The 12,971-nt window shown below is 49.8% G+C and overlaps 7 protein-coding genes across 7 annotated transcripts; 5 read left to right on the forward strand and 2 right to left on the reverse strand.

Moving 5' to 3' along the window:
- Nucleotides 1-1,760: 1,760 nt before the first annotated feature.
- N7489_003299 (signal recognition particle receptor subunit alpha) lies at nt 1,761-3,808 on the reverse strand (the record flags this gene model as incomplete). Its single annotated transcript, XM_056709054.1, has 3 exons — nt 1,761-3,193; nt 3,243-3,525; nt 3,584-3,808. 3 exons carry the CDS (start codon nt 3,806-3,808, stop codon nt 1,761-1,763), a joined length of 1,941 nt encoding a protein of 646 aa, XP_056573356.1.
- Nucleotides 3,809-4,081: 273 nt separating this feature from the next.
- Nucleotides 4,082-5,271, forward strand: N7489_003300 (protein transporter YIF1; the record flags this gene model as incomplete). Its single annotated transcript, XM_056709055.1, has 3 exons — nt 4,082-4,381; nt 4,441-5,001; nt 5,065-5,271. The coding sequence occupies 3 exons, from the start codon at nt 4,082-4,084 to the stop codon at nt 5,269-5,271; spliced, it is 1,068 nt and encodes a 355-aa protein (XP_056573357.1).
- A 1,036-nt stretch (nt 5,272-6,307) lies between these two features.
- On the forward strand, nt 6,308-7,341 carry N7489_003301 (60S ribosomal protein eL14). Its single transcript, XM_056709056.1, has 4 exons — nt 6,308-6,400; nt 6,459-6,593; nt 6,704-6,967; nt 7,078-7,341. Exons 2-4 carry the CDS (start codon nt 6,468-6,470, stop codon nt 7,132-7,134), a joined length of 447 nt encoding a protein of 148 aa, XP_056573358.1. The 5' UTR covers nt 6,308-6,400; nt 6,459-6,467; the 3' UTR covers nt 7,135-7,341.
- A 232-nt stretch (nt 7,342-7,573) lies between these two features.
- Nucleotides 7,574-8,762, forward strand: N7489_003302 (nascent polypeptide-associated complex subunit alpha). The gene is made up of 4 exons (XM_056709057.1): nt 7,574-7,644; nt 7,854-8,100; nt 8,249-8,307; nt 8,368-8,762. The coding sequence occupies exons 2-4, from the start codon at nt 7,873-7,875 to the stop codon at nt 8,690-8,692; spliced, it is 612 nt and encodes a 203-aa protein (XP_056573359.1). The 5' UTR covers nt 7,574-7,644; nt 7,854-7,872; the 3' UTR covers nt 8,693-8,762.
- Nucleotides 8,763-9,014: 252 nt separating this feature from the next.
- N7489_003303 (F1F0 ATP synthase subunit d) lies at nt 9,015-9,991 on the forward strand. The gene is made up of 4 exons (XM_056709058.1): nt 9,015-9,074; nt 9,161-9,556; nt 9,618-9,704; nt 9,772-9,991. Exons 1-4 carry the CDS (start codon nt 9,066-9,068, stop codon nt 9,799-9,801), a joined length of 522 nt encoding a protein of 173 aa, XP_056573360.1. The 5' UTR covers nt 9,015-9,065; the 3' UTR covers nt 9,802-9,991.
- A 649-nt stretch (nt 9,992-10,640) lies between these two features.
- On the forward strand, nt 10,641-11,693 carry N7489_003304 (uncharacterized protein; the record flags this gene model as incomplete). Its single annotated transcript, XM_056709059.1, has 1 exon — nt 10,641-11,693. One exon carries the CDS (start codon nt 10,641-10,643, stop codon nt 11,691-11,693), a length of 1,053 nt encoding a protein of 350 aa, XP_056573361.1.
- A 344-nt stretch (nt 11,694-12,037) lies between these two features.
- N7489_003305 (uncharacterized protein) lies at nt 12,038-12,298 on the reverse strand (the record flags this gene model as incomplete). The annotated part of the gene is made up of 2 exons (XM_056709060.1): nt 12,038-12,211; nt 12,278-12,298. The coding sequence occupies 2 exons, from the start codon at nt 12,296-12,298 to the stop codon at nt 12,038-12,040; spliced, it is 195 nt and encodes a 64-aa protein (XP_056573362.1).
- Between the last annotated feature and the right edge of the window lie 673 nt (nt 12,299-12,971).

Genomic DNA, 12,971 nt, shown 5'->3' on the forward strand with positions numbered 1-12,971 from the left:
TACATTATAACTCTTCCCAATATTCAATCCTGGGATGCAGTAACATTTCGACAATACATCTTTTATTTACAAACGATCCCGCCAACTCCCTCCATCCTCCATTCCTTGAAGCTTTTAGACAACCTTGGAACTGTAACCGGCTTAGTTAGCTTGAATCGAGACTTCCGAGGTAGCTACACACCTCCAAGCAGACTATCGGAATGTCATGATGTCCACATGCAGCGTCATTGCGGCTGAGCTAAACTGGGACCCGGTACATCCTACTACATATATATATATATATATCGTTAACATCTTACTCGCGTCTACATCTCTAGCGATGTCTGCGAAAGAAGGCTCGGGTTGGGGCCCCAAGTCATCGACACGTTTCGAATGTTGTCCAACCTTGACGGCTGCCATTAGCCCTTTGCCATTATTCGGATATTCTTCAAAGGCATTGTTCAAATATATCCATAATATTCATACTACTCACCAATGTACTCCGATGCCTACACGGCCGTGTTAGCGTTTAACCATGTTTAATTTTAAGTATGAGAGACCTTTTAGCGAAAAGAATAGGACATGGATGGAAGGGGAAAACACTGTCGTCAAGATTTGGGATAAGCATCAATGACCGCGCCCATGCAGGTGTCAACCCTTCCGTCCTGTATAGAGCCATAACATGCTCAACCTTCCATCAACCAGCCAAGTGGCCGAGCAGTAACTCAGCCATCACATCTTCCTTGGTCTAGTGGTGATGATTTCCGCTTGTCATTAACACCGATAAGCGCGGGAGACCGGGGTTCGATTCCCCGAGGGAGAGATTTCTTTTTGCACTTGTTTCGCCCACTTTGGCACATTTTTTGGTCTTTCCTTTTGCTCATCACCTTTGTTTGGCTATAATTGCCCTACAATTGTTCAGATTGATATGATATACCCATGGTTGGTGGAGAGAATGGCCTCTGAACACGGCATGAAAATCCCGATGCGAACATTTAAAGTGGGGCCTTGCCCTAAAAACTCTGCCGCCCCATATATCAAAACTGGACCGAACCTTTCAACAAGACAGGCCGGCTGGCCCAATGGCAAGGCGCTTGACTACGAATCAAGAGATTGCAGGTTCGATCCCTGCGTCGGTCACATCTTTTTGCTTCTTAGCTTTCTTTTTGCCCTATTGTTGAGGGAGGGAGGGAGATATGGTTAGGTTAGACTGGTGGTGGGTGGTGTGGCGGTCTTAGTCTCTGGGGATGGCTGCTGATCGAAAAAGCTGGTATGTTGACGGTATGCTTATGAATATGGGGAACAAGTTTAAGGATATCGTCCAATGGTGCTGGATTAGCATGGAGGAACTGCATATAGATAGGAAGCGTGTTATTGTGGAGGCAAGATTGAGAGATACGCTGGAATGCCAAAATGAGATAAAAGTACCAGTGAATGCAAGCCTCAGGTCTGATAGCTACTAGGTAAGAGGTAGCTATCTATTTCAGTGGCGACGGCCGAGGTCAGGCCAAACAGGAACAGGTCTCTGGTCCGGACTGCATATCAAGTAAAGCACATATCTATCCACGAACGACCTCAACAAGACCATGAAGGATTTAATTATGTTGAATTAGCGCCGAAAACGAATGGTATGCGTGACTGGATAGAGGGGGTTCTGCATTTCACAAGGGATCCATTATAAGAGACTATCGCAACCTGACTCCAAGTGACAACTGTAGCAAGCAAAGGATTCATATTGAGTGTACATTAAGAAAATGTCAAACTAGGGTATCGAGTCGTCCCTACTTCATCAGCAGACTAACAGCCCAGGGAACACTGAGCCCTCGAAGATCTCCATAATGTTGTCCAACACCCAGGAAAACTATGGGAATTCCCGTAGCATGGACCATGCTGACCAGTGTGCCCACCATGTCACCGACGGTGTCACATTTACTGATAATGAAGCCGTCCAAGTTCCTGCCAGTGCCAAATGCCTGGTTGAAGTTGCGGGCCTGCATGACACTGTCCGTACCGACCAGAGCCTCACCAACCATGAAAATCTTGTCTGGGTTAGCAAACTTGGCGAACTTCTCAAGCGAGGACATCAGCCGTTGGTCGTTATGCCGACGACCGGCAGTGTCGATCAAGACGACATCAAACTTATTAGCCGCAGCATAGTCAACTGCATCCTTGGCAACATTGGCTGCGTCCTTGCCATAGCCCTTCTGGTAGATCTCCACATCGCCTGCATTCTCGCGGACGCTCAGTTCCTTCAAGCGGTCAGCATGCACGCGCAGCTGCTCCACGGCACCCGAACGGAAAGTATCGCATGCTGCGATGAGAACACGGTACTTGTTTTGAAGCAAGAAGTAGCAGATCTTGCTCAGGTTGGTCGACTTTCCAACGCCGTTGACACCAACGATAGACATGACGTATGGGCGAGGCGCCTGCTGCTTGGTGGTGGGAGCTACTACAGCGTTGATCTCGCGGAGCAAATCCAAAGAAGAAGTCGGCGTCAGGATCTTCCGCAGCGAGGATTCCATGGCCACATGCAATGCGGCATCAGTACTCTGGAAGTTGCCAGTCTTCTTCCCGATCATCTCACGCTTAACTCCCTCGCAAAGGCGGACAGCAGCTTCACGGGCGACGTTCTTCTTCAAAAGGTGGTCTTCCATCGCCTTGAGAGGCTTCTCGAGATCAGATTCTGTCAGAACCTTTCCGCCCACAATGTTGCGGAAGAAGCCCCCAATTGCGTTGAACCCGGAGCCAACCACACCCGAAGAAGTAGTGCCCTTGGACTTTTCCGCATCCGCTTGGTCCAAGATGGATTGAACTTCCTCGCCCAACTCCTTCAGCACGAATTGGCCTTTACCAGTTCGGCGACCCCAATCGCCCTCGGAGACAGTCTCCACCGCTGGAGCGGCAGCCTCTCCTTCCGCGGGCGCAGAATAATCGAGGATCTCTCCGTCATCCTCATCTGCCATCCCACTGGCATCCCATCTACGCATCTTCTTCACAGGGGTCTTGGCAGACTTTCCCTTCCGAACTTCATCTCCAGACGACGCGTTGGCGCTCGAATTGGCAGCCTTGCGAGACCGTCGGGAACCACGTCCTCCAGGTCCGGCTTTCGCGGTAAGAAGATGACCCTGAGGGGTCGAAGATCTAGAAATTTCTGGTGTAGCTGGTGGCGTGCCCTCATCAGAGGTCGCCCCGGCTAGCGCAGCTCTAGGCTGCGCTTTGGAATTGTTAGCACACGCTTGAAACCGCGAGTTGTCATTCCGTACCTTTCACCAGGCCAGGCACCGGTGGTGGCGGTGGGCCTCCATTGTCAGACGAAACAAGCGGGTCTTTCTTTTCACCTGTCTCTGGCACATGTTCCTCCACAAAGCCACCAGTATTGTCTTCAAGCTCCCGAACTTGCTGTTCAAAGTATTGATCGAACCGATAGGTCTGGATTCGCACGCGGTTTCCCTTCACCTGGTCCTTATAGAGATCGATGAAAATTGTCGAAATGTTCTCAAGAAGTTTGTCGATCCAGCCAAGGTGGAGTAGCGATTGGTAGACGGCCTGCATAAACTCAGATTTAGTCGAAGCAGCGAGGCGCATAGGCATGCGACAGACATACCACGAAGATCAAATCGAATTCCTTGACTCTCTTCCACTTTAGTGTGTATTTCTCCTTCTTATACGCCGGCGAGACTCCGCCAGCTGTCTCGTTCTGTGGCACAACTTTCTCCTCAATGAATACATCGTTGATCAGGCTGTTGATGACATGTGCGCCCACTGGAGCGTACGCCTTAGACCAGAGCACCACGCCCGAGGTCGTCAAAATCTCAAAAGCCTCCAACATTCTGAGTATCTCCGACAGTCAATTTTGGAATGTGAGAAGCAGATAATCAATGTGGGAGGTAAAATAAGAAGGCCTGGTGTGACTTGGTGGCGGAACGGGGCGAAGTTGGGGAGCTCGGAAGCGGATTGGATCTTCAGCCACGTATAAACACTTTCTTTCATCCGCTACACACCTCGCTTCTTCCCCAAACCTCAGTCACACTATCCGGACGACACGTTCGCCAGAATTCCACGCTCCTTATCCTTTTATCCTCGTTTTTCTATCTAGTTGACTATGTATCGGGGCTCTTTCGCTCCACCGCCCGCGCAATCGCCGCCCCTTCACCACCCCGTCCCGCAACATGTCTCGACCGTCCCTATGATGCGCTCACCTCCACCACCAGCTCCCCAACAACCCCCGAGTGCTGGATATGGCGGTAACCCGTACCAACCGTCACCAGCTCAGGGTGGCAGTGGAAGCTATGCCCCTGGTGCTCCTGGATTCGGTGGATTCATGAACGATCCCACGGCGCAGATGGGCTTCCAGGTCGGCAAAAGCGCAATGGCAGCTGGGCAGGAGTACATGGAAAATAACGTATGCACTATTGACATATCTTTATTACCGCTTATAGCTAACTTGGAGATAATCTACAGTTCAATCGCTATGTCTCTATACCCGCTCTCAAGCACTACTTTAACGTCTCCAACTCCTACGTCCTGAACAAGCTGATCCTTGTTCTCTTCCCCTGGCGACACAAACCCTGGTCCCGACAGCAAGCCCGGATGGCTCCAACCTCTGGACCAAATGGTCAAATCATGCAGCAACAATACTCATCCATGTTCCTGCCTCCTCGCGATGACCTGAACTCGCCGGACATGTATATTCCCGTCATGGCCCTGGTCACATATATTCTGCTGTCGGTGTTACTGGCTGGATTCCGGGGTGATTTCCACCCGGAGCTTCTGGGTTCGATCACCACCACGGCCATTGCAGTCATCGCTTTCGAGATCCTATGCTTGAAGCTGGCGACGTACATTTTGAGCATCAACAATGACTCACAACTGCTGGATCTGGTGGCCTACTCGGGCTACAAGTTCGTTGGAATCATCGTCACTATGGTGGCGTCTGAGATCTTCAACCCCGGACAAGGGACTAGGGGCTGGATTGGCTGGACGATGTTCGCGTACACATTTTTGGCCAATGCGTTCTTCCTGGTGAGTGACGACTTGTATATAGCTTTCTATCGTGCTCAGCAGTTGCTAATATTTAAACTCTAGCTTCGCTCGCTGAAATACGTGTTGCTCCCAGATTCGACCGACTCCGCCATGCATGCCGGTTCGATGCAGGCCGTGGCTCGGTCGCAGCGCAACCGGCGCGGTCAGTTCTTGTTCGTATACTCGTACGCGGTTCAGTTCGTTTTCATGTGGGTGCTCAGTCGCGAAGGACCGTCCTCCGCGGCATCTGCCGGCTCCGCATCGTCATAATTATGTACGCAGGGGAGCAAGATTTACTTTTTTCTATTTGGGAGAGATAGACTAGGTTGGTAGGGAGGCATAGCACGAAGGGACAAGTGGCTTGCTCTGGGTCTTTGGGCATTGCACGGCCGAGGTAACGATATAGCACGACTTATTGTAATCAAAAATATTCGCATTTGTACCAATATGTTCGTAGACGTACAACATAAGTGGATTAAGGTAAGTAGGCTAGGTTGAGTGGAGGCATAGGATAGGAGTACACATCTAAGCTACCGAAGGAGATAAGTTCTTTCTAAAATATTTTGCATTTCAGTGGCTATATAAAGACAGGGAGCCAGCTGTCAATCTGACACAGAATATCCTATAATCTTTTGAATGTTAGCGACGAGTCACGACCAACATAACAAGCAATAATGTGCAAGGTGATAAGGTTCTCAGAGATCTTGGTAGTTAAGGTAATTTCACAGCCAGAAGCTCAATTACTATCTAGGCGTGATAAAAGTTTCTAATCATCGGACCTTGGGGGTGTTGAGGAGGGGATGGTCTGAACGTACCCTGCGAAAAGATGGAGAGCTGCGAGGTTGTCCTTAAGAAACCAAGTCGATATCCTAAAAATCTTCAAACTGTCAGAGCGATGTTTCTCGGAAGCATTGACAGCATAACATGAGGGTTATAATCCATATCAGAATATGTAAGAAATTGAATATCATCCGACAGTGCTGTATAGAGTGCCCCGGCGAGGGCCTCACAGACACTGGGTCAATCGCAAATTACGACATCATATGAGGGAAGAGGGGAAGACGACTGGGAAAAGGAAATGTGAGCATACCTTAGTAAATGCTACATATGAGCAGTTGTCGAAACAGAAGCAAATGCAGACTTGTCATCAAAGTCTTAAGCTTGTAAAGCTGGGGAGCTTGGAGAGATCAACAAAGGTTCTGCGGCGAAAAAATTCCGAGATAAATGCACGGGACCGGATAATTGTTAATGCGACCGCTGATGTAATCAGAGCCCTAGACCTGCAAGTGGTCGGTTAAGCGAGAATGTTGCGAGTGTGGGCACATCCGAATTTCGAGACAACTCTTGGACAATTGAACTCTTTCGACAACCCCTTCTCGACTTATACCCCCTGTCGACCGTGAGTGTGCAATCTACAAATATTACAGAACCGCGACGCTGAATTTTTCGTCTCGCAGAATTTCGCCATGGCCGATATCGATGTCAAGGTCTCTTCGTGGAAGCTGGTTGAGGTTGGCCGCCTTGTGCTGATCCGCAGCGGCCCCTTCGAAGGCAAGCTTGCTGCCATCGTTGAGATCGTGGACCACCGCCGTGTATGTGAAATCGCCCTTTGAATCCGGAGATCGTGTCAAAATTTGGAGATTCGGATTTTCGGAGATGTTTAGGTTGGAAATGTTGTATTGACTTGCGATTTTTTGTTCAGGTCCTGGTCGACGGTCCCTCCACCGAGGAGCAGAAGATCGTGCCCCGTCACGTTCTCCCTCTCGCCCACGCCACCCTCACTCACTTCACCATTCCCCAGCTCCCCCGTGCTGCCGGTACCGGTCCCGTGAAGAAGCTTTGGGCTAAGAACGAGATTGATGGCAAGTGGGCCAAGAGCTCCTTCGCTCAGCGCTCTGAGCGCTCTGAGCGCCGCAAGAACCTGTCCGACTTCGAGCGCTTCAAGGTCCTGCGCCTCCGCAAGCAGGTACGTCGAAATATCGGAAGGGGGATTCGTTCTGGCATAATGCGCCTGGGCCCACCCGATCGGATAATCTGGGGAATTACAAACAGTTCAACTAACACATTCAATTCCAGGCTCGCTACGAGGTCCAGAAGTCCCACGCCAAGGCTCGCGCTGCCAACAAGTCATAAATGATTACGAGGTTTCGGTGCATGGGTTTGAAGGAGGTGTCCTGGAAGGGTTTCCGTTGCTGGTAATATTCTGGCAAAATCGCTGTATGCATTATCAATGAACAGCAAAAATGATTCAAAATCCTTGATATCCCGGCAAAGGGGCCTTTTGTCATTTTGGTTTTCCTCCGGCTCTGGACTCATTTTTATATCCCCCAAAACGGGAATATATTGAATATCTGGCTCTACAAAAAAGAATAGAACGAGCAGATACGTAAATAATGACCTGGAAACTGTATTAACTGTATTATTTATATTTATATATTTTGATCTAGATGAGATCTATAAATTATTAGCCAATCTAGTTTAGAATTGGTGATGTAGTTCCATATAGGGCAATGTGTGCAAGGCGGGCAGTCTGGGGGTGGGCGCTCGCTAATGATTTTCGGGTTCGGTCTGGCGCACAGCTACGCACCTTCAACTTCAACAAAATCCATCCCCACTCACAACAGCTTCATATTTACCTCTCAGGTATGTATGAGTATCTACTCGACTGAATTCTCGCCTTTTCAACATCAAATTCCGCCCTTTCCCGAGTGTTGTGCGATTCGTGGGGGGTTGGCCAATCTCTCTCCAATCTCTCCCACTATGCCCGCTCTTACACCATTCAACCAGCCCTGACACCCATTGCCGAACGAAACAACCCAACTAATCAACGATTTTATTTGGATTCTTTTTAGGCACCTTTACACCGCAAAAATGGCTGATCCCCGCGTTGAAGAAATCCACGATGACGACGTCTCCAAGACCGTCGAGGAGAGCTCCTCTGAGTCTGGCTCCGAGGCTGGCGATGAGCCCAACATTCCTGCCGGTGCCTCCGTCGCTGTCCACTCCCGTGGTGAGAAGAAGGCCCGCAAGGCCATTGGCAAGCTCGGCCTGAAGCTCGTCCCTGGCATCACCCGTGTCACTCTCCGCCGCCCCAAGAACGTATGTGATCCCGATGCGACCGTCTTGAGAATTTCTACCCCGCCAAGTACCATGTAATTGCGGATATCAACCGCACCGCAACACTGGCTACCAACGGGATAAATTTGATATATTGTCAAAGTGGAGATGCTAATTGCTGGAATTAAAGATCCTCTTCGTTGTCAACCAGCCCGAGGTTTACCGTTCCCCCAACAGCAACTGCTGGATGTATGTGGAACCCAATTGCAGTCACTCTTATGTGGACGACATTTACTGACACACTTCTAGCATCTTCGGTGAGGCCAAGATTGAGGACCTGAACTCCCAGGCCCAGGCTTCCGCCGCCCAGCAGCTCGCTGCCTCCGAGGCCACTGGCGACCACGCCGGTCACGACCACGAGGAGGAGGTTCTCGGCAAGGCCAAGGCCCCCGAGGCTGAGGATAAGAAGGTGGATGAGGAGGATGATGGTGAGGAGGTTGACGAGTCCAACCTTGAGTCCAAGGATATCGAGCTGGTTATGGCACAAGCAAACGTCTCCCGCAAGAAGGCCGTCAAGGCTCTCCGGGAGAACGACAACGATATCGTTAACTCTATCATGGCTCTCAGCATATAATGAGTGACCGTATTTAAGGTTCTATGAGGGACTTGGGTTATGATACCAGATCGAGATATCTGGCATGTTGGCGCCCATAGTGTACACAATTTAGCCCAAAAAGCAATTGAACCCCAGTGGTTGAGTCAACCAGTCAATATATAAGCTTCGTAATGATATGAAGTTAAATCCAGTCCATAAGTTATTTACAAGAATTAACACGATCGCTCTATAAATTTGTCTCGTGGCTGTATAATCCACGGTGGATTTCGGAATGAACGTCACGTGATCTGAACAATCCAAACCTTCCGGGTCGCTCCTCGTTCGGCACCTCCCTGCACATTGAACTCCCCTCTCTTCTCTCCACCCCCAACCCTCTATCATACCCGTCACAATGGCTGCTGTATGTTCTGCTTCTGACCCTGGTTATGACAAACTCTTGTCAACCTGCCCGGAAAACTCCCGCTAACTCCCTTCACCCGAAAACAGCGCAGCGCCGCTCTCAAGATCGACTGGGCCAAGGTGTCGACCTCCCTCGGCCTCCGCGGCCAGACCGCCGCCTCCCTCCAAGCTTTCAAGAAGCGCAACGACGATGCTCGCCGCAAGGTCCAGGTCCTGTCCGAGCAGCCCCAGACCGTTGACTTCAGCCACTACCGCGGCATCCTGAAGAACAAGGCCATCGTCGACGAGCTCGAGAACCACTTCAAGACCTTCAAGCCCGCTACCTACGATGTCAACCGCCAGCTGAAGGCCATCGACGCCTTCGAGGCCCAGGCTGTTCAGAACGCTGAGGCAACCAAGGGTAAGGTTGAGGCCGAGCTGCAGAACCTGCAGAAGACCCTGGAGAACATCGAGACCGCCCGTCCTTTCGAGGACCTCACTGTCGTACGTATTAGCTGCTGCAGACCGCGGAGTTGGAATCATTACTTACATGACTGCTTTTTAGGACGAGGTTGCCTCCGCCCAGCCCGAGATCGACGAGAAGACCGCTTCCCTCGTCTCCAAGGGCAAGTGGATGCCCCCTGGCTACAAGGTATGTGTTGACTGTCTTGCCAAGCGCGCTGCATCTGCTTCGATACTTATACGATTCCTTTTTGTAGGAGCGCTTCGGCGATCTGTCCGCCGTCTAAGCGTGGACTCTTGTGGCCTCAAATCCGCCTTTTTATTCCTCGCTCTATCACACTACGTGATCATGACTTTTGGAGCCAAGAATATGGCTATTCAGCCAGTGTGTGGTCAGATACCTCCGATAGTGTGGTGGGGCAGTTGGGATGTGTATAGAAACAATACATTTGTCGTTTCTGCGTTCATCAATACAAATGTAGATTCTACTGTAGACTTGTACCTTCTGTTGGCAATATATTCAACCAGATAAGGGAAATTGGGCTCTGGTTAGGGAAAGTTAAGGACAATGAACATCTGATATGTTCGATATATATATCCAGCAAGCTCTCTGGGAATGGGGATCGAGTCGGGATATATAGCGGAGTACCAGCGAGAATTGTTTCTTTTTGAAAATCCGACAAGAAATACCAAGTAATATAACCCAATCCACTCAGATGCAACAGACGATCAAGCCAAATACATAATCTCGCTTGATGAGGAGCTCCCAAGCTGGCCTTGCCAAGACACGCAACTCACCTCAGTTTACCCACTTCCCCTACCCCTCAGCAATGGCCCGGGCCTTTTCTTTTCTTTTCTTTTCACTGGAGACTGCGTTGGATGCGCTGTCAAGTGCCTCTGTTATAAGTCACGGGGGGCTACATGGGACATCATTATGCGAAGTCTGCAGTTGATACCATATGGACTGTGTTTTCCATTGAGATAACCCATATCTGTCTCTACACTTCCTCCTCGCTGGCCATTTACAACTATATACACACTGGGGTTTACACGTGATCGTCGTCTTGCCACGAACAAGCTATACAAGTTATATAAAAACACACCACCTTTAGACGCACCCTTGCAAATGGGCCCAGGCCCCTCCGATCCGTTGGCCGACCACCCGTGCTCGCGCCTTGAGTCACTGCCCGTGGAAATCCTTCAGTTGATCTTCCTCCATAGTCTTGAAGTGAATCTCCCTCGTGCCTCACCACGTCTCAGCCAAGCACTGTCCACCCCATTACTCTATACCTGGCTCATTCGGCTTGCATTCAGCAGTCCCAATTCAGGCTCGCGAGAGGGTTTCTTTACCCCGGACTTCCTACCCCCACCTTTGGACTTCTGGGCCCTGTCCTGGAAAGAACGCCAACAATTACAGACCGACCTGCTGGCATGTAGGTGGTGCACATTTCCCTTGCTCCGGAGGTGCCAGCGTGAGTACGTTGCCCATGCCATCCGACGCAAATGTGCCGGCCTGGTCTTCCATCCGGACGATCGAGCAGTGCTGTCAAATTTGGATCCACGCTTTGAAAACCTAGAAGCTTGCGACTGGGCCGTACCCGGCCGGCGTGGTAAAGGTGATCTAATCATCCCCGCACAGCTGGAGGAATCCTCGCGGACCCCGTCGTCCCGCACGGTCGACCGCAAAGTGGCGATATGGTTCCATTTTGGCGCCGTCCAGATCCGTAAACCCCGCGAGATATACCACGAGAACGACATCTTCCGGCTGCCGTGTTCAGTGGCTATTGGACCAGGGCGCATTCCGGACAAGGTCTTGCGCTCGCCCTGGTCAGATGCGCAGTTTGAGTTCTTGCAGCTGCTTTCTTCAGATTTTTACCTGGACGAGGATGAGTCCAGGCCGGACCGATCCTCTGAGATCACGTATCGTCTGATTCGAACGCGCAAGATCGAGCCTTTCCGTCGTTTGCTGCGTATATCATTCCGCGCTGCTAATTGCCGCGTCCCTGCTCGCTGGCCGTTACAACAGTCCCATTATTCCCTTGTCCGGCGCTGTGGGAGTGGACCTGGGGATCCGTTTGCAAATGTTATTCTGAATGAGCGTTGGGATGACATGCCCGCAGAAGCGAAACAGGACTTGTTGCGATATGTTGAGTCGTCTTCGTCGAAAGATGGGCCTTGATATAAATGCTTCTTGAATAGGACTCGCCCTCACCTGTGCATATTCAGTCATATACCTACAAGTTCATGCCCATACTCCAGACCAACTATGTGTATATACATTGTTCTACATATGTGCCTCTCCTACAGAAGTGAAAACAATATATGTCGATATAAGGTATTCCATATCTCAAAATCAGATTCATGATTCGATTCACAATTAAAAACTGCGCCACGGGGTATATTCTCCAGTGAAGTTGTAATGACAAAAGCAAATTCGCGCCGGCATAACAATCGTAACCCATAGCCAGCCCTCTATCCCCATTGACTCAATAGGTGTGCACAGACGTGATAATTTGTTTCCTATCAGACTGCTGATCGGCGACCCCGCCTGCGTTTTCCACAGTAACCGCAGGTCAGACAGGAGATGATAACATCGATCACTGTGACCACACCACTGATAATGGCATGGCAAACGGAACCGATGGCATTGACGATACCCATGAGGCAGCTACCGATAGCGCGGAAGACGCTTTGGATCTAGAGGCAGGTATGTTAGTTTATATCTTAATAGACAGGAGATGAAAGCAGATGGGCTTCACATACGCAAGAGACGACAGCACCCATGTTGAAGATGAAGAGCTTTTCTTGGGGATGTTTTGTATCAAGGTGTTGGTTTATTTCGGTTTGGAGGTGAGAGTTGAGTCTGAGCTGGAGGAAGCGTGTGTATGGACAGTTGGATCACTGAAAGGGTGCATGTTGAAGACAATGAAGTAAATGGGGAGATGGTTTAAATAAATAATGGTAATGATGATCGTCTGAGACAAGGACAAACGTTTCTTGTTCAGATACGTAAGTGGAGTCCAAAAGAGGCGATAGATAGACAAGTTCGTGTAGTTAAGCTTGTCTTGCGATGCGTTAGAATTGACAAGTGCAGACGCCAATGACGTCGATGGAGAAGCTATGATAGGATTCCAAGGTCTGATGAAAAATGAAAGAGGAAGATCAAAGTTGAGAAGCTGTGAGATTTGTATGGAGCACATGGCTAAATGGATACACAAGGTACTGGTGTCCAACCGATCATTCCGTCATCACAACACAGACCCTGGGCCATTCCTTGATTTCAGCTCTATTCGAAAGCACATAATCTGTTTACAACATAGGCTTGGTGGAGCAATTGGTGGATTCCTAATGGATCGTCAAGTGTTTAAGAATAGCTCCAGTTTTGATTTCCAACTTAGCCATGTTGGACCATTTTGAACCCTTTTGAACGATCTACTTGTTCAGCATAGCTTTTTTC

Source organism: Penicillium chrysogenum (assembly GCF_028827035.1).
Source record: "Penicillium chrysogenum strain IBT 35668 chromosome Unknown utg000001l_segment0_segment0, whole genome shotgun sequence".
Classification (NCBI taxonomy): Eukaryota; Fungi; Ascomycota; class Eurotiomycetes; order Eurotiales; family Aspergillaceae; genus Penicillium; species Penicillium chrysogenum.